The 20,226-nt window shown below is 40.3% G+C and overlaps 1 protein-coding gene across 3 annotated transcripts in view; it reads left to right on the top strand.

Moving 5' to 3' along the window:
- The first annotated feature begins 2,336 nt into the window (after positions 1–2,336).
- Positions 2,337–20,226, top strand: part of LOC129537658 (uncharacterized) — a 34,806-nt gene continuing 16,916 nt past the window's right edge. Inside the window, exons 1-4 of one of the 3 annotated variants that reach the window (XM_055407825.2) lie at positions 2,337–2,814; positions 12,921–12,940; positions 19,607–19,854; positions 19,902–20,082. In XM_055407825.2, the coding sequence (XP_055263800.2) occupies positions 2,346–2,814; positions 12,921–12,940; positions 19,607–19,854; positions 19,902–20,082 (918 nt within the window). In that variant the 5' untranslated portion in view covers positions 2,337–2,345. Of the gene's footprint in view, positions 2,815–12,920; positions 12,941–19,540; positions 19,565–19,606; positions 19,855–19,901; positions 20,083–20,226 lie in introns of those variants that run through there. The other 2 variants (XM_088829069.1, XM_088829070.1) reach the window with 2 other exon arrangements.

The raw sequence follows: 20,226 nt of genomic DNA, 5'->3' as shown, positions 1-20,226 counted from the left end.
TCTAACACCTGTTCTTGTCTTCACTTTGTGACTTCTTACTGATATATGAATTTACGTCTATATAAATCATAACTTTCTTGTTATTATAAACGCTTTTGAGCTATGTTGAAACTAAATGCAAAAAAAACTATTATACATAGTTAAAATTTATAAAACCACAATTATAGCAGAGACTTTAACACCCTATTTTAGAATGGTCATTTGAAGAAGAAAAATAAACAAGGAAATAGAGAATGTGAGTAGAACCATTATCAACTTAGATGTAGTTGATATTTATATTCACTCGCAGGTGACTCAGTGGTAAAGAATCTGCCTGCTGATACATGAGCCACAGGAGATGCAGGTTCTATCCCTGGGTCCAAAAGATCCCCTGGAGAAGGAAATGGCAACCCACTGCAGTATTCTTGTCTGGGAAATCACATGGACAGAGGAGCCTGCCAGGCTATAGTCCATGGGATCAAAAGAGTTAGACATGACTGAGCAGGCATGCCTGACAAATTTTTCATAATTCTCATATATATATATATCTATATCTCCAGGATGTTCACAAACATATAGACTACAAAGAAAACTCTTATAGCAGAATAATATAAACTTCTCTCTCCTACCCAAATGCAATGAAATTAGACTTAAATAACTGAACAACAGCCCAACCAAACATGTTCATATAGCTTTGCTTTCTTTTTTACCTTCTTCCCTCCTGGATGAAATTTTGTCTAAGAAACAAGGTGTCTATATGGAATAGGGATGGTCTGTTTTGCCTTAAAAGTGTACTTCATTTTCCTTATTGAAATAATTTAAAAATTATAGAAAAGTTGCAAGAATAGCTCAAGAAGTGTTCTTCATGACAAAATGATGCTCTGTAACATAGGCCCTAGTGTGTGTTTTCTACATCAGAGACATTCTCCTCTATAGTCACAATACAGTTCAATTTCAGACTTTTGTTCTTACCAACAATGCTGCAAAGAACATTTTGAGTTTATATCCTGGAGCTCCTGCTTATGTGTATCTGTTGAATATTTTTCTAGAAATGAAATTGCTCAAACAAATCTTATAGTTACTGCTGAATTACTTTATAAAAAATTTACTCCAGCTTAGATACCTACCATTCTGTGTATGAAAACATCTGTTTCCTTTCAAGCTTTCCAACTTATTAGAGCTTAAAAAATTAGCTATTTTATATTTTTCATTTCAAATTATTCACTGTTGTTATCCCCAGAGCCTAGGCCAAGACGTGGGACATAGTAAGTGTTCAATATTTGGTCTGCAAGTGGATAAATTGTTCAATTAAAATTTTCAAAATTATAAATGAGATTGAACATCTTTTAAAACCTTAAAAGTTATTCATATTTCTTTTTCAGTGAAATGACTGTTAATATCCTTCCCTCAATTTTCTATTTGGTTGTTGGCCTTTTTTTTTTCTTACTATGCATGCATTAAGAAAATTAGATCTTTCCCATGGCAGAGTCATGTGAATGTATGGCAAAAACAATACAATATTGTAAAGTAAAAAAAATAAAATAAAATAAAAAATGAAAAAATAAACTTTTGGCAAAACAGGAAAAAAAAAATAAAAAAAATTTTTGGTCTTTTTGGTTATATTGGTTAACCCATTTGTTATTTGCTTACAATTTGCTCTTTTGTAGTCTTTAGGTCCTGTTTAAAGCTTTAAAAAGACTAATTAGACATTAAAATTTTTCTGCTGTAAAATTTTTTAATCTTTTCCTTTATTGTTAGTTTTCTGTCTTAGAATAGTCTCTCCACCCGGGGCGGATTCATGTCAATGTATGGCAAAACCAACCAATATAATATTGTAAAATAATTAGCCTCCAATAAAATAAATAAATAAATAAAATTAAAAAAAGAAAGAAAGAAAGAAAGAAAAATGCCTCCAAGTACTCCAGTGTGTTCACAGTTTATTTTTCTCAAACTGTCTTTGGAAAACAAGATCTACTGTCCCACTTGAGGGCTGGTATGAGACACAGCTTTAAGGATGACACAGAGTGTTGACATTTAAATGATGTATTATATGACAACCAATTAGATGAAGGAGCTGAAGAGTCTTTGAAATCAGATGATGCATATAACAAAGAAGATGAAATGTGAGTCAAGAGGAAAGACTAGATTGGATGAACCACACCACAGAAAGGAAAAATGCATTCTACTCAACAAATAACTAACGTGATAATTGCCTATCTATTAAGGTAAACGATAACAAGGAAATAGCCCTTAACATAGTGACAGCAGTCCCTCAGGTGGGAATAAAAGGGGACATGTTACAATGCGACTTCCAAACTCAAGACTCTCACTCTCTAAGCCACCTAGAATCTCCACCCTCTGACACCATGGTCAGCTCCTGTTGTGGCTCCGTCTGCTCTGACCAGAGCTGTGGCCGAAGTCTCTGCCAGGAGACCTGCTGTTTCCCCAGCTGCTACCAGACCACCTGCTGCAGGACCAGCTGCTGCCGCCCCAGTTGCGGCGTGTCCAACTGCTGCCGCCCCGTCTGCTGCCAAACCACCTGCCGCCCCAGCTGCGGCGTGTCCAGCTGCTGCCGCCCCGTCTGCTGCCAGACCACCTGCCGCCCCAGCTGCGGTGTGTCCAGCTGCTGCCGCCCCAGCTGCGGTGTGTCCAGCTGCTGCCGCCCCGTCTGCTGCCAGACCACCTGCCGCCCCAGCTGCGGCGTGTCCAGCTGCTGCCGCCCCAGCTGCGGCGTGTCCAGCTGCTGCCGCCCCGTCTGCTGCCAGACCACCTGCCGCCCCAGCTGCGGCGTGTCCAGCTGCTGCCGCCCCGTCTGCTGCCAGACCACCTGTTGCCGTACAACTTGCTGTCACCCCAGCTGTGGTGGATCATTTTGCTGAAATCAACCATGAACCAGTCACTATCACATCAGTGTGGACATGTCATTCATTTTAAATTTTCCTTATTTTAAATGTCCACCAGCTTTAGTACCCTATAGTACCACTAAGCCACAAGCAAAAGGGCCTCCATTCTGCATTCAGGACCATTCTTGTTCCCCACAGACCTCTTCCCTGCATCTAACCTCATGTGCGTGACGCACTTGAACTAAACCCCCAAATATCTGACTATTATACTTGCCTTGACCTTCACAATTGTGTTAACTATTTCTAAATAAACAGTATCTTGATATAATAAATCCGTGTATTCTTCTTTAGTTATTTCTGAGAGTTTATTTTCAGTTTATTTTCCAGTATTCTTTTTCTCAAGATGAAGAGAAGTGTGGGTTTCTATGGCCAGGAAAGAAAACTTGCTTTTCAAATATCGCCTAATGCATGTGTTATATAACAGAAAGGACTTTCTGCATTTTCCAAAATAAGATAAGCCATCCTACCTAACAAGCAATAATTTTCTTGCCCAGTCAGTAAAATGATCCATCCCTGGGCATGTTCTTGCACTGCTGGGCTCTGGAGATCATTCCAACATGTGTGAGGCATGGTTGCTTCCTATCAGGAGCTCACAATCCAATACTGGAGTTAAGAGGACCCTCCCAGGTAGGTAGAATATGTTGGGTAATATTCATGAGAAGGGCAAATTTCTGTCTGCATGTGTACATGCTAAGTTGCTTCAGTTGTGTCTGACTCAGGTGTGTCTGACTCTGTGAGACCCAATGGGCTGCAGCCCACCAAGCTCCTCTGTCCATGGGATTCTCCAGGCAAAAAAAAAAACTCTGGAGTGAGTTGCCATTTCCTACTCCAGGGGATCTCCTCAATCCCTCAGCATTATTGTCAAGTTTCTAAGGTAATTATTAAGTACACCAAAGTTAGAGAATCTCTGTTAAAACTCTAGCTTTCCAAAATCACTTACCACTCCTTAAACCTGTCTCTGCTTTTGTACATGTCAGTATTTCTGGCTCAAGTTCACCCTCAAACTGTCTCTTTTTTAATATTCAAGGTCCATGTCTAATATCACTTTTGTGCATCAGTTATAGACAATCAGTTACTTCTCCTACCGTATGGAAGTTCATAGCACTTGATTCTCTATATAGAATTATTCTTTGTACTGTAACTATTTGTTTATCTCTTTCCCTATACACACTGAGTTTCTCAAAGGCAAGGGTTTTATGATTTATTCAACAGACATGTATATAGAGCCAGCTCTTGGCCATGCTGTGAACAAAGCAAGGGGATTATAATAAAAGACCTATAAGTATCTTCATAGGAAGCTCTGGAAAAGTGATAATAAAACAATGTTAAACACATGAGGAGCATGCTCCTTGAATATTAGAAGAGGACTAGGGAACGGTGATTTGGGTGGTGAGTATCTGGAAGGGTTTATTGGAGAAGATAATGACAACTAAATCTTAAAGAGGTGGACTTCCCCGGTGGCTTAGACAGTAAAGCGTCTGTCTACAATGCAGGAGACCCAGGTTCGATCCCTGGGTCGGGAAGATCCCCTGGAGAAGGAAATGGCAGCCCACTCCAGTACTGTTGCCTGAAAAATCCCATGGACGGAGGAGCCTGGAAGGCTACAGTCCATGGGATCGCAAAGAGTCAGAGTCGCAAAGAGCGACTCCACACAAAATCCACACAAGTCTTAAAGAAGAAATAAGATGGTGGCTCATGCATAATGCCTAGAACAGAATAAGAGGCTCTCAACCACTGTTTATTGAATAGGTGAGTGACAATCGACAGCAGTATGGGACTCCAGGTTTATAATTCTATCAAATCCAATAGAGACATTTCAAGGAGTACACTTAATAACCAAGATCTTGCAAACATGGGCCTGATGTTGTAATTCCAACTATGAGACACTTGGGGCTTTTTTAGGCCTCAATCTAATCCTTACATGACCCTGTATACATTCTGAACACTGAAAACTGTGGGGTCAGTGACTCGCTTTCACTCTCAGGAAAGTAATTCCTTACTAAGGGTGTTATACATTCCTGGGAGTGTTATATGTCAGTGCAATAATCCATCACTTGACTGACATAGTACCTGAATCATTAAGAAAGGATTAGGACAATGTCCTGAATATCTCTGACATTCTTTAAGTCTCTTCCTTTGACATTCGCACAATAAAATCTAGTTAATTTGGACACATCCCACTTTGGACATGTGTAGCTTATTTTTCCTGACCTGCATTTCTATAAAATTTGGCTTCTTCCATAAAATGATTGTTTGTAAGTCAAATTAAAGTAAATATAATTACAGAAGATATATTTAACTCAATGTGGACCTACTTAGCACTAATTGTAAATGAATCATATCATTCTCTACCTAAGCCTTGACATCACTTAGAAGCATTCTTTAGCTATGATTCTCAATTATGCTTTAAATGTACTAGAAAGAAGGTAAAAAGTATTATTTTTTTTTAAGTTCTAGCTAATCAAATTAGACAAGTTTGCCTTTTTGAAAAATTGAAGCATAGTTGACTTACAATATTATATTAGTTTCAATGTACAACATAGTGATTTGATATCTATGTAACTATACACTATACAAAGTTATAACATCATTGACTATATTCTCAGTGCTATACATTGCATCTAACTGACATTTATTTTTTTCTTTTTATTTTTTTAATTTATTTATTTTAATTGGAGGCTAATTACTTTACATTATTATATTGGTTTTGCCATTATTTTACAACTCATAGTTTGTACCTCTTATTTTCCTTCACCTATTTCGCTCACCTCAAACCTCCTTTCTTTCTGGCAACCACTCCTTTGTTATCTGTATCTATGAGTCTGTTTCTGTTTTGTTACATTTTTTTGTTTTGCTTTTTAGATTCCACATATATGTGAAAACATACAGTATTTGTCTTTCTCTGTCTGGCTTATTTCACTTAGATAATACTCCCTGTGTCCGTTCACGCTATTGCACGTGGTAAGATTTCCTCATTTTTTATAGTTGAGTGATATTCCACTTATGCATTCTTTATCCATTTACCTGTCAATGGACACATAAATTATTTCCCATGTTATGATTACTGGAAATAATGCTGCAATGAACACTGAGGTGTATATATCTCCTTGAGTTAGTGTTTTTCTTTTCTTGGGGGCAAATACCAGGAGTGGAATTCCTAAATTGTATGGTAGTCCTATTTTTAATTTTTTGAGGAAACTCCATACTGTTTTCCTTAATGTAAATGTTACCAATTTTCAATGTACCAACAGTGCACAGCAGTTACCTTTTCTGTATGTCTTTGCAAGAATTATTATTTTGTGTCTTTTTAATTATAGCCATTCTGACAGGTATCAGGTGATATCTCAATGTGGCTTTGATTGCATTAGTGATATTGAATATCTTTTCATGTGCCCACAGATCGTATATGTGTGTGTATATATATAATGTGGAAAATGTCTATTTAGGACCTCTGACTATTCTAAAATTATATTTTCTTGTTCTTTTGATATTGAGCTGTATGAGTTCTTTGGCTTCCTTGGTAGTTCAGACAGTAAAGAATCTGTCTGCAATGTGGGAGACCTGGATTTTATCCCTAGGTCAGAAAGATCCCTGGAAACGGGAATGACAACCCACTCCAGCCTGGGAAAAACCATGGACAGAGGAGCCTGATGGGCTACAATCCATGGGGTTGCAAAGAGTTGAACACAACTGAGTGACTAACACTTTGACTTTCACTTGTATGAGTTCTTTACATAGTTTGGATATTAATCCTTTATTGGCCATATCATTTGCAAATATTTTCTTTCATTCACTAGGTTACCTTCTCATTTTGTTATGGTTTCCTTCACTGTACAAAGACTTTTTAGTTTGACGTCATCTCACTTTTAATTTTTTTTGCTTTTGTTTCCCTTGCTTAACCGACTCGATGGACATAAGTTTGAGTGAACTCCAGGAGTTGGTGATGGACAGGGAGGCCTGGTGTGCTGTGGTTCATGGGGTCGCAAAGAGTTGGACACGACTGAGCGACTGAATTGAACTGAACTTAACTGAAAGAGAAAAATAAATAGAAAAAAATATTGCTAAGACCAAAGTCAAGGAGAGTACTGTCTCTATTTATTCTAGGAGTTTTATATTTTCTGGTCTTAAGTTTAAGTCTTTAATCTATGTTGAGTCTATTTTTGTATATGGTGTGAAAAAAAATCTAGTTTTATGTTCTTCCATGTAGCTGTCCAGTTTTCCCATCACCAATTATTTATTGAAGAGACTGTCTCTCCCCACTTTTCCTCAATGCAAATTTTTCCCCCTTTGTCATAGTTTAATTGAACATATGTGTATGAATTTATTTGGGGGCTCTCTATTCTGTTCCATTTATCTATGTATCTGTTTTTGTACCAGTATCATACTTATTTGATTACTATAGCTTTGTAGAATAGTTCAAAGTCATGGAGAGTGATAACTCCAACTTTGTTCTTCTTTCTCAAGATTGCTTTGGTTATTCAAAGTTTTTTGTGGTCCTATACAAATTTCAGGATTATATGATGGGGTTATATCCTGATAAACCAATTGTAATTTGAAATATCATAAGTTAAAAAGGCATTTAATACACTTAACCTACTGAATATGATGGCAGAGTGGTAAAGAATCTGCTTGCCAATGCAGGAGACACAAGAGATGTGGGTTTGATCCTTGGGTTGGAAAGATCCCCTAGAGTAGGAAGTGGCAGTCCACTCTACTTGCTTGGAAAATTTCATGGGTAAAGGAGACTGGCAGGCTACAGTCCAGGGGACCACAAAGAGTCAGACACAACTGAACGACTGAGCACACACTCACACTGAATATCACAGCTTACCCTAGACTACTTTAAACATGCTTGGAATACTTACTCTAGCCTACAGTTGGGCAAACTCATTCGACACAAAACCTATTTTATGATAAAGTGATGAATATCTCATGCAATTTATTGAATACTGTACTGAAATGAAATGCAGAATGAGTACAGAGTGGTTCTAAGTGTCTTGGTTGTTTACCCTTGTGACTAGGAGCTATGGCCCATCACTGCTGCCTGGAGTATCATACAGTATATCACTAACCTGAGAAGAGATCAAAATTCAAATTTTAATTCAAATGTAATTTCTACTGAATGAATATCACCTATGCACCACTGGAGAGTCAAAAAATCTCAAGTTGAACCACTGTAAGACAGGGACCATCTGTAGTGCCATTTACTGATATGAAGCCTGAGAGAAAAATAAACCTGGAGGAAGAAATGGACCAAGAGTTCTGTTTTGATCATGTCAAATTGGAGATTAATATTATCCACCCAAATGAAGCTATTAACTGGGGAGTCTTCAACTCAGTGGAGAAGTCAGGGATTGAGTTTAAAATGTGGTGTTCTTGGTATTCTATGGAGTTGGGTGAAATCAAACAAGGAAGATGTGTAGGCAAACAGAAGATAAATAAAAGAAGCTAAAATCAGAGCCATGGGGGTATCTCACCATTTCAAGTTTAAGAGAAGAGAAACTGCAGCAAGGAAGATTTTAAAAGGACAGCCTTTAGAATTTTAGGGTGGGATAACAGGGACACAGAATTGTCTTTATAACTTTAATAATGATTGCCAACTCATCCTCCAAAGAGCGTCATCAATTTACACTCTTGCCTTACATTCTATAAGCCTTCCAGTTTTTACGCCTTGCCACCAGCCCTGGTTATAATCAATCCAAAATAGATTTTCTTTTAAAATTGTTTTTTTAAGTTGTATTTTCTTAATGACAAGTTAAATAGCTTTTCTTTTTATTTTCTTTTTTAATTTTTTTTTATTGGAGGCTAATTACTTTACAATATTATATAGGTTGGTTTTGCCATACATTGACATGAATCTGCCCCAGGTGTACATGTGTTCCCCTTCTTGAACCCCCCTCCCACCTCCCTCCTCCTTGTATCCTCCTTCCAGGTCATCCCCGTGCACAGCCCCGAGCATCCTGTATCATGCGTCGAACCTGGACTGGTGATTCGTTTCGGAGATTCCTTAAAAAATTGGAAATAGAACTGCCATATGATCCAGCAATCGCACTCCTGGGTATACACACCGAGGAAACCAGAATTGAAAGAGACACATGTACTCCAATGTTCATTGCAGCACTGTTTATAAATAGCTTTTCTTATGTCTATTAGCTGCATGCCTCTATTATCCTGAGGGGGAGCAGATTGTGCCACCCCAAAATATGCCTCTTTGGCATAAATACTATTTTAGGCTGATTATTCTCAAGAGACAGTAGATATGGGATACACTGAGTAGAATCATCGTTTTGTAAGAGGCATTTACATTTATAATGGAAGTCTACATTTGTAAGGGTGTCTCCCTCTCTATACTAGGAAGAAAAAGGTGATTCTAAATTTCTAGAAACTCTTATTACTGGACAAGGCAAATAATTTAAATCTGCATAACAACCTTACCACTATTTACTGTGTTTTTCCTAGTTAACTCCTGTAACTAGCCTCTCCTGTCTCCAAAATCTTTTTTTTTTTTTAATTTTTTAAAAAAATTATTTATTTTAATTAGAGGCTAATTACTTTACATTATTGTATTGGTTTTGCCATACATTGACATGAATCTGCCCTGGGTGTACATGTGTTCCACATCTTGAACCCCCCTCCCACTTCCCTCCCCATCCCATCCCTCTGGTTCATCCCAATACACCAGCCCCAAGCATCCTATATTATGCATTGAACCTGGACTGGCGATTTGTTTCACATATGATAATATACATGGTTTGCATTTAGCTAGAGATGGAAAGTTATGACCAACCTAGATAGCATATTAAAAAGCAGAGACATTACTTTGCCAACCAAGGTCCGTCTAGTCAAGGCAATGGTTTTTCCCGTGGTCATGTATGGATGTGAGAGTTGGACTGTGAAGAAAGCTGGTTGCTGAAGAATTAATGCTTTTGAACTGTGGTGCTGGAGAAGACTCTTGAGAGTCCCTTGGACTGCAAGGAGATCCAACCAGTCCATTCTAAAGGAGATCAGTCCTGGGTGTTCACTGGAAGGACTGATGCTAAAGCTGAAACTGCAATACTTTGGCCACCTCATGCGACGAGTTGACTCACTGGAAAAGACTCTGATGCTGGGAAAGGTTGGGGGAGGGAGGAGAAGGGGACGACAGAGAATGAGATGGCTGGATGGCATCACCGACTCTATGGACATGAGTTTGAGTGAACTTCGGGAGTTGGTGATGGACAGGGAGGCCTGGCGTGCTGTGATTCATGGGGTCGCAAAGAGTCGGACACGACTGAGCAACTGAACTGAACTAAACTGAAAGATGACATTTAAGGTGGCAGCCTGTTCCATTTTGAGGAGCTCCTTAATTTTCCTGGATATCTCCCATGTACATAGATGTATACATGTAATTAAATTTCTGTTTGGTTTTTGCCTATTTATCTATTTTATTACAGGTGGGTCTCAGCCAAGAACCTAGAAAAGTAGGTTCTCTCTAGAAAGATTTCCCTCTCGAATGGAAGAGGGAACATTATTTTTCCTCCTCTGCAGTGCTCTCTCGATCTTATTCACAGCATGCTCCATTCTGATAGTTCTACATGTACCTCTGCTTCATTCTTTAAGTTGCCCAGTTGCTGCAGCTTCAGTTCCAAATCTGGCATTTCATTCTGGGTGTTTGAAGCTCTAGCTGTGCGTTGGAATTACCTCTATAATGAATAGAGAGATATTCCTCCCAGACCGTGTGAGTCAAACTATATGGAGGTGTACTGAGAATGAGGCCTGGTGCTGTGCCTCCTACACTTCTTCCAGTTCATGACAAGCTGGTGGAGCTTTGGTTTCCTGCCTACTAAGCAGTTTAAAGGTATACGTTTTGTTGAATGCACTCACATGAAATGTATCATCGTGCACTCTTGGGCTTGTGAACTGGCATTCCAGGGCAAGAATGAGATTCAGATTATTTATAAACCAGTAGTTCAAAGTCACCAAATAATCAGAATAGACATAAGGCTTAGCTCTAGAAGAGGAGCCCTTCTCACATTCTTGACTTTCTTTCTTACTGGATCACAAGGATGCATCACGGCAGGGGCACTCTGGGAGCTCAGGGCATTGTTTCTTTACAAATAGAACATCATAACAGCCAGTACAGCTGAACTGGTGCTACTCTCTGAGCACCATGCTAGCCTGGAACTCCCCCAGTACCCAGCCCCAGTGGTTCACAGTGGAGATCTCTAAGTAATTTAATGGCATGACATAGCTTTCTTAAAATTTCTTATTGCTGAACGCCCTGTCCTGCACCATCAACCAACCTGATCAATAGAGTCCAAGTGTTAGCTGAACCATGAGAGGCCAACTGTCAATCTGTCTCAGTTCTAAAAGATTCTTATACTAAATTTGGCCTCCAAATATATTGTCCCCTCTCCATCATGATACTGTCTCTCTACTAAACAAGCACAAAGTATCAATTTTCTCTGAAATCTGTCAACCAATATATTCCAGTTATATACTTTGCCAACCAAGGTCCGTCTAGTCAAGGCAATGGTTTTTCCCGTGGTCATGTATGGATGTGAGAGTTGGACTGTGAAGAAAGCTGATCGCCGAAGAATCGATGCTTTTGAACTGTGGTGTTGGAGAAGACTCTTGAGAGTCCCTTATACTGCAAGGAGATCCAACCAGTCCATTCTAAAGGAGATCAATCCTGGATGTTCATTGGAGGGACTGATGCTAAAGCTGAAACTGCAATACTTTCGCCACCTCATGCGACGAGTTGACTCACTGGAAAAGAGTCTGATGCTGGGAAAGGTTGGGGGCGGGAGGAGAAGGGGACGACGGAGAATGAGATGGCTGGATGGCATCACTGACTCTGTGGACATGAGTTTGAGTGTACCCCGGGAGTTGGTGATGGACAGGGAGGCCTGGCGTGCTGTAATTCATGGGATCGCGGAGAGTCGGACACGACTGAGCGACTGAACTGAACTGAACTAAACAAGCACAAAGTATCAATTTTCTCTGAAATCTGTCAACCAATATATTCCAATTATATATTTGTTTCACACAAAATTTTCTTATATGGAGCTTTTCCTAAATCTTAAAGTTAAATCAATGTTAGCTTTCCAGGCCAGCAAATAAAGAGCATTGTGTCTCATTAATTTTCATTCTTGAATTGTCATCCTTATATGTCAATCATTCCATGGTTCTCCTCTGCAGAAAGAATAGACTATAGCAGGTGATTTACGGATTTCCACCTCCAGTCCCTCAGCACTCCTTATTCTAATATGGGAAGATGATTTCTTATAGGAAGCACCTGGATCTCTCTGCCTAAGGACTTTCTCTGGATTAAGTAACAAGCTTTGGGAAGGTCAGAGATAGGAAAGTTAACGTTTAAGAGCAAGTAGTGCTTGGAGAAGGAAATGGCAACCCACTCCAGTGTTCTTGCCTGGAGAATCCCAGGGACGGGGGAGCCTGGTGGGCTTCCGTCTATGGGGTCACACAGAGTCGGACACGACTGAAGTGACTTAGCAGCAGCAGCAGTGCTTGATTAGTGGACAGAAGTAGGTGGATAAATGACTTAGCTTCTCTTACCTTGAATGAGGGTATATCATACTAGTTCCTAGAATTCCGCACTGGGATTGAACCCCAGCTATCTTCAGGAGTAATTTGTTATTTAAAGCTTTCTGTATTGGCTTCTGTCCCTTCCCTGAATCACTTCCCAAATTCCCTAAAGTGCTTTTTAGGGTCATCTCCCAAATAAATTACTTGCTCTCAAATTTCTGGCTTTGGATCTACTTCTGAGGGCACCCTATCTAAGACACCAGTGTTCCAAATCTAAGTTTCATTATACTTCAAAAATTTTAATACCATATGGATGGTTGCTATGTTGTTAGACAGCTTTTGAATTTGATGTCAATTGAACCTCTAAATAGTTTGAACGTTTTGCTGTTTCTTCTAACAACTTTTGCCTGATTATTTTTAGCCTAGTAATCTTTAAAATGGGGTTTTTCATATCATTATATCTGAGGGATAAAATATACCCACCAAAAGTAACTTGGCTCACTATGTTAGTAGCTCCCATTCTAAAGGAGACTGTATTTAATGGGGTACCATCCCTTCGTGGATCACAGCCTTGTTCTGGCAAAGGTACTAGCATAATTCAAGGAAGCTATGAATCATGCTATGCAGGGCCACACACAATGGATGGATCATAGTGGAGAGTTCTGACAAAATATGGTCCACTGGAGGAGGAAATGGAAAACCATTTGAGTATTCTTGCCACGAGAACTCCATGATGTGTATGAAAAGGGAAACAGATATGACACTGAAAGATGAGCCCCTCATGTCAGATGTGTATAATAGGCTACTGGGAAAGAATGGAGCGCAATTTTAACAGCTCCAGAAAGAAGTGGCTGGGCCAAAGTGGAAACAATGCTCAGTTATGGATGTGTCTGGTGGTGAAAGTAAAGTCTGACCCTGTAAAGAACAATATTGCATAGAAACTTGGAATTTCAGGTCCACGAATCAAGTTAGATTGGACATGGTTAAGCAGGAGATGGCAAAAGGGAACATCAACGTTAGTGAACTAAAATGGATGGAATTGGACAAACTTACTTGAGAAGACCATTATATCTACTACTGTGGACAAAGAATCCCTTAGAAGGAATGGAGTAGCCCTCATAGTCACTAAAAGTCTGAAATGCAAAGACGACAAAATGATCTCCATTCATTTCCAAGGCAAACCATTCAATATGACAGTAATCCAAGTCTATGCCCCAACTACTAATGCCAACGTAGCTAAAGGTAACTGGCTTTATGGAGAGCTACAAGACCTCCTAGAACTGATACCAAAAAAAGATGTTCTTTTCATCATAGGATTTTGGAATGCAAGGGTCGGAAGACAAGAGATACCTGGAGTAACACAAATTTGGCCTTGGAGTACAAAAATAAAGCAGGGCAAAGGTTAACAGAGTTTTATCAAGAGCACATACTGGTCATAGCAACCTCCCTCTTCCAATAACACAAGAGAGGACTCTACACATGGACGTCACCAGATGGTCAATACTGAAATTAGGTTGATTATATTCCTTGCAGCCAAAGATGGAGAAGTTTGACATAGTCAGCAAAAACAAGACTTGGAGCTGACTATGACTCAGATCATCAGCTCCTTATTGCAAAATTCAGGCTCGAATTGAAGAAGGCAGGGAAAATTAGGCCATTCAGTTATGACCTAAATCAAATCCATTATGATTATACAGTGGAGGTGATGAATAGACTCAAAGGATTAGATCTGGTAGACAGAGTGAAGCTCTATGGACAGAAGCTTGTACACTGTACAGGAGGCAGTGACCAAAACCATCCCAAGGACAAAGAAATGCAAGAAGGCAAAGTGGTTGTCTGAGAAGGCTTTACAGATAGCCGAGGAAAGAAGAGAAATGAGAGGCAAGGGAGAAGGGAAAAGATATACCCAACTGAATGCAGAGTTCCAGAGAATAGCAAGGAGGGATAAGAAGATCTTCCTAAGTGAACAATGCAAAGAAATAGAGGAAAATAATAGAATGGGAAAAACCAGAGAAATTCAAAGAAATTCAAAAAAGTTGGAGATATTAAGGGAACATTTCACGCAAAGATGAGCACAATAAAGGACAGAAATTGTAAGGACCTAACGATGCTTTTGAACTGTGGTGTTGGAGAAGACTCTTGAGAGTCCCTTGCATTGCAAGGAGATCCAACCAGTCCATTCTAAAGGCGATCAATCCTGGGTGTTCGTTGGAAAGACTGATGCTAAAGCTGAAACTGCAATACTTTGGCCACCTCATGTGACAAGTTGACTCACTGGAAAAGACTCTGATGCTGGGAAAGATTGGGGGCTGGAGGAGAAGGGGACGACAGAGAATGAGATGGCTGGATGGCATCACCGACTCTGTGGACATGAGTTTGAGTGAACTCTGGGAGTTGGTGATGGACAGGGAGGCCTGGCGTGCTGTGATTCATGGGGTCGCGGAGAGTCGGACACTACTGAACGACTGAACTGAACTGAACTGAACAGAAGCAGAAGAGATTCAGGAAAGGTGGCAAGAATACACAGAAAAACTGTACAAAAAATCTTGATGATCCAAATAACCATGATGTTGTGATCACTCACTTAGAGCCAGACATACTGGAGTGTGGAATCAAGTGGGCCTTAGGGAGCATTACTATGAACAAAGCTAGTGGAGGTGATAACATTCCAGCTGAGCTATTTCGAATCCTAAAAGATGATTCTGTGAAAGTACTGCACTCAATATGTCAGCAAATTTGGAAAACTCTGCAGTGGCCACAGGACTGGAAAAGGTCAGTCCTTTTCCAAAGAAAAGGTGATACCAAAGAATGTTCAAACTACTGCTCAAATTCAAGGCTTCAGCAGTATGTGAACCAAGAACTTCCAGATGTACAAGCTGGGTTTCAAAGAGGCAGAGGAACGAGAGACCAAATTGCCAAGATTTGCTGGATCATGGAGAAAGTAAGGAAATACCATAAAACATCTACTTGTGTTTCATTGACTATGCTAAATCCCTTGATTGTGTGGATCACAACAAACTGTGGGAAATTGTTAGAGAGATGGGAATATCTGTCTTTTGAGAAACCTGCCTGCCGGTCACGAAGCAACAGTTAGAACCAGATATGGAACAAGGGAGTGGTTCAAAATTAGGAAAAGAGTACATCAAGGCTGTATATTGTCATCCTGCTTATTTAACTTCTATTCAAAATACATCATGTGACATGCCAGGCTGGATGAATCACAAGATGGAATCAAGACTGCCAGAAGAAATATCAACAGATTCAGATATACAGATGATATCACTCTAATGGCAGAAAGTAAAGAGGAACTAAAGAGCCTCTTGATGAGGGTGAAAGAAGAAAGTGAAAAAGCTGGATTAAAACTCAACATTCGAAAAACTAAGATCATAGCATCTGGTCCCATTCAGTTCAGTTCAGTTGAGTTCAGTCACTCAGTTGTGCCTGACTCTTTGTGACCCCATGAATCACAGCATGCCAGGCCTCCCTGTTTATTACCAACTCCCAGAGTTCACTCAAACTCACGTCCATCAAGTTGGTGATGCCATCCGGCCATCTCATCCTCTGTTGTCCCCTTCTCCTGCTCCCAATCCCTCCCAGCATCAGGGTCTTTTCCAATGAGTCAACTCTTTGCATGAGGTGGCCAAAGTATTGGAGTTTCAGCTTTAGCATCAGTCCTTCCAATGAACACCCAGGACTGATCTCCTTTAGAATGGACTGGTTGGATCTCCTTGCAGTCCAAGGGACTCTCAAGAGTCTTCTCCAACACCACAGTTCAAAAGCATCAATTCTTTGGCGCTCAGCTTTCTTTATAGTTCAACTCTGTTATCCATACATGACTAATGGAAAAACCATAGCTTTGACTAGACAGACCTTTGTTGGCAAAGTAATGTCTCTTCAGTGCTGGACTGCTTTAGGTCAAATAACCAACAGGGAGGAAACACAGTACCACAGATCAGACAAACAGATTAAAATTTTAATGAGCATGACCCTGTCCACCAGAGGGATAAGACCTGGCTCTATCCACCACCAGTTTCTCTCTTGCACGAGTCTCTTAGATGGCCTCATCCACCAGAGGGCAGATAGCAGAAACGAGAACTACAACACTGCAGCTTGCATATTGAAAACCACAGTCACAGAAAGTTAGACAAAATGAAATGGCAGAGGATTATGTCCCAGATGAAGCAACAAGATAAACCTCTAGGAAAACAACTAAGTGAAGTGGAGATAGGCAATCTTCCTGAAAAAGAATTCAGAATTATAATGGTGAAGATTATCCAGGATATCAGAAAAAGAATGGAGGCAAGGATTGAGAAAATATAAGAAATGTTTAATAAGACCTAGAAGAACTAAAGAACAAACAAACAGAGATGAGGAATATAATAACAAATGAAAAATCAATAGCAGAATAACAGAGACAGAAGAATGAATAAGTCATCTGGAAGACAGAATGGTATAAATCACTGCCACAGAATAGAATAAAGACATTTAAGAATGTCATCAGAAGGTGACCAGCTTGTCTGTGTTTGCCTGAGACTTTCCTGGTTTAAACATTGTAAGTTCTGAAGCATGGAAGCCCCTAAGCCCTGGGCAAATAGGGATGATTGGTCACCCTGCCATGAAATTAATTGGTAATAGCTAATATGCAACATTGGTACTTCATCAGTACAGCTCTTAATGCATCAGTGTTAACAATTCTCACAGATTATATGCCAAGCTAAAGGTGCCAGAAAGAAAAGCAACTATAGTGTATATATTTTCCTTGAGTTTCTAGATCAAAACTAATCTATGGTGAAAAATATTAAAACAGTGATTGTCTCTATAGTGGTGGGAAGTTTAATGAAGTGACTTGTGGGAACTTTCTGATGTAATAGAAATGTGCTCTACCTTGATAGGTGTGGAAGTTACATGGATGTATCCATTTTCAAATAACACATTAAGATTTGTGCATTTTGATGTTTTACCTAAAATGTAAAATAAATTGCAAAATAAAGTTAAAAATATTGATTAGATATATTTATTCAAAAATAAACTTCTGTCTTTACCAAATTGTCATGTTGACTAATTTGCCTTCAGCACAATTCTTTTAGTTAAATTACACTACTCTGAACTCTTCTGTTGTTGTTTTACTATACTAAATTATTACATTTGTGTGTGTTTGTGTGTGTGTGGTCCTCCAAGTAAACTGTACATTTCCTGGGACATGACTCTGAAGTACATTTGCAACAACATTATGTTTGCAACATCATTACATTTGTAACAGCAACTGGTAACATGTGTCTCTCAGATAATCCACTCAACAAGTCTGCTTGGTACATAAGGCAGGAACTTGATATAGGTAATTTCTCAAAGCTTAAATGAACAGAACAAAACAGTAGATCTCCAAGTATGATCCTTGAATCCCACATTAAAACATCTGGGTGGCTGTTAGAAATGCAGAACCTCAAATTCAACCCTGCAATTAGAAATTCTGGAAGTAGTCTCATGCATACTTAGTCACTCAGTCCTGTCCTCCCCTTTGCAACTCCATGGACTGTAGCCTGCCAGGTTCCTCTGTCCATCGGGATTCCTAAGGCAAAAATACTGGAGTGGGTTCCCATGCCCTTCTCCAGGGGATCTTCCCAACCCAGGGATCTAACCCAGGTCTCCCACATTGCAGGTGGATTTTTTTTTTTTTTTTTTTTTACCATCTGAGCCACCAGGGAAGCCCTGGTAGTCTCAATCATCTTTAATAAGCCATCCAGAGGATTCTCATGCATTCTCAAGTTGGGCTATCACCAACTTTATATCACCAAGGAGGATATGTAGAAATAAAGTTGAATTTACTAAAGTTTATTCACATTTCAAATTTATACAAAAAAACCTTGTTCCATAGATTTCCCAGCTTTGGAAGTAAGTTCTGAAGAAAGCCACACTCTGATTATTCAACATTTTTTTTTCTTTTGCTCCTCTGAAGAAATATTCTTAATTAGGAATGAGGTAAAAAATAAAAATGAGGCTATGTCTTACAGAATCTAAGAGTCAAGCTGGAGAGATATGACACAAACATTTAAGATAGCAAAGTAACAACTTAATCAGCAATGTGACCTGGTAATAGCAGGAACCATAAATTATCTGCCAGGGTTTTAGAATATCAAACATGATCCAAAGTTTGAAACACCCAAGGAAATCCATTCCAGTGGCATAGAGGTCATCAATGTCATACACATAGAACTGCCCCTTCATCACTGCTCAAAAATGACCCACAGAACAGGGCTTTTTCCTCATGTCCCATGCCAGGTGCCATGCTGTGCAGATGGGATTTCTTTCCCATTGGTCATGGGAAGAAATATACAACAAGTAATGAAATGAATGAAAGTCACTCAGTCGTGCCCGACTCTTTGTGACCCCATGGACTATCCAGGGAATTCTCCAGGCCAGAATACTGGAGTGGGTAGCCATTACCTTCTCCAGGGGATCTTCCCGACCCAGGGATCAAACCCAGGTCTCCCACATTGCAGGCAGCTTCTTTACCAGCTGAGCTACCAGGGAAGCCCAAGTAATAAGACTTCCCAAATCCCGTTCTGGTGGAAACATAGGAGGGGGAGAGGATGAAATGTAATTCCAAATGCCAAATATCATGTGACAGCCCTCTGTGGAGGACAAAAGATGCCAGTGGGTGTGAAAAGCAGATTGGATAGAATTTATTGTATCTAGAAAAGAAATTTTGTTTCCAGTAAGATTAAGTTATTAAATCAGATCAGATCAGATCAGATCAGTCGCTCAGTCATGTCCGATTCTCCGCGACCATGGTGTTAGAGGGTGGAGATTCTGGGTGGGTTCCCAGGAGAGTGAATTTCTCGAATTTGGAAGCCTCCTTGTGTCATAGCCTCTTATATATTGCCAGAATAGGATGAGTTGTCAATATGTCTTCGTTTTTTTTTTTTTTTACATAACATTTAATAATTATGGGATAGACAACCATAATTGTATATTCCCATAATTATTAAATGTTATGTAAACAAACAAAAAACAAAGACATATTGACAACTCATCCTGTTCTGGCAATACATAAGAGGCTATGACACAAGGAGGCTTCCAAATTCGAGAAATTCACTCTCCTGGAAACCCACCCAGAATCTCCACCCTCTGACACCATGGTCAGCTCCTGTTGTGGCTCCGTCTGCTCTGACCAGAGCTGTGGCTGAAGTCTCTGCCAGGAGACCTGCTGCCGCCCCAGCTGCTGTCAGACCACCTGCTGCAGGACCACCTGCTGCCGCCCCAGCTGTGGTGTGTCCAGCTGCTGCAGGCCCCAGTGCTGCCAGCCTATCTGCTGTCGCCCTGCCTGCTGCATCTCTAGCTGCTGCCGCCCCTCCTGCTGTGGGTCCAGCTGTGGTTCCAGCTACTGCAGGCCTACCTGCTGCATCTCCAGCTGCTGCAGGCCCCAGTGCTGCCAGTTTGTGTGCTGCCAGCCCACCTGCCCCTGCGTCTCCAGCGCTGCCACCCCTCTTGCTATAGCTCTAGCTGCTGCCGCCCAAGCTGCTGCCACCCCTCTTGCTGTGGCTCCAGCTGCTGCCACCCGAGCTGTTGCCTGCGCCCAGTGTGTGGCCAGGTCTCCTGCCACAACACTTGCTATCGCCCCACCTGTGTCATCTCCACCTGCCCCTGCCCCATGTGCTGTGCTTCTTCCTGTTGCTGAATCTCTGCCCATGATTTTTGTCATACTAACTATGTCCTCAAAAATCATATAAAATGTGTTGGAACCAGCCAGTAACTGGGGAATCGGCACAGTGGCCAACTCCTTCTGATTTGGCCTTCAGAGTTGGTGCTTAGTTGTAGGAAG

This window comes from Moschus berezovskii, chromosome 20, assembly GCF_049115385.1.
Source record: "Moschus berezovskii isolate FMDL1 chromosome 20, NW_MosBer_1.0, whole genome shotgun sequence".
NCBI lineage: Eukaryota > Metazoa > Chordata > Mammalia > Artiodactyla > Moschidae > Moschus > Moschus berezovskii.
Note: the sequence above shows the minus strand (reverse complement) of the source record. Positions and strands in the feature narration are given on the sequence as shown.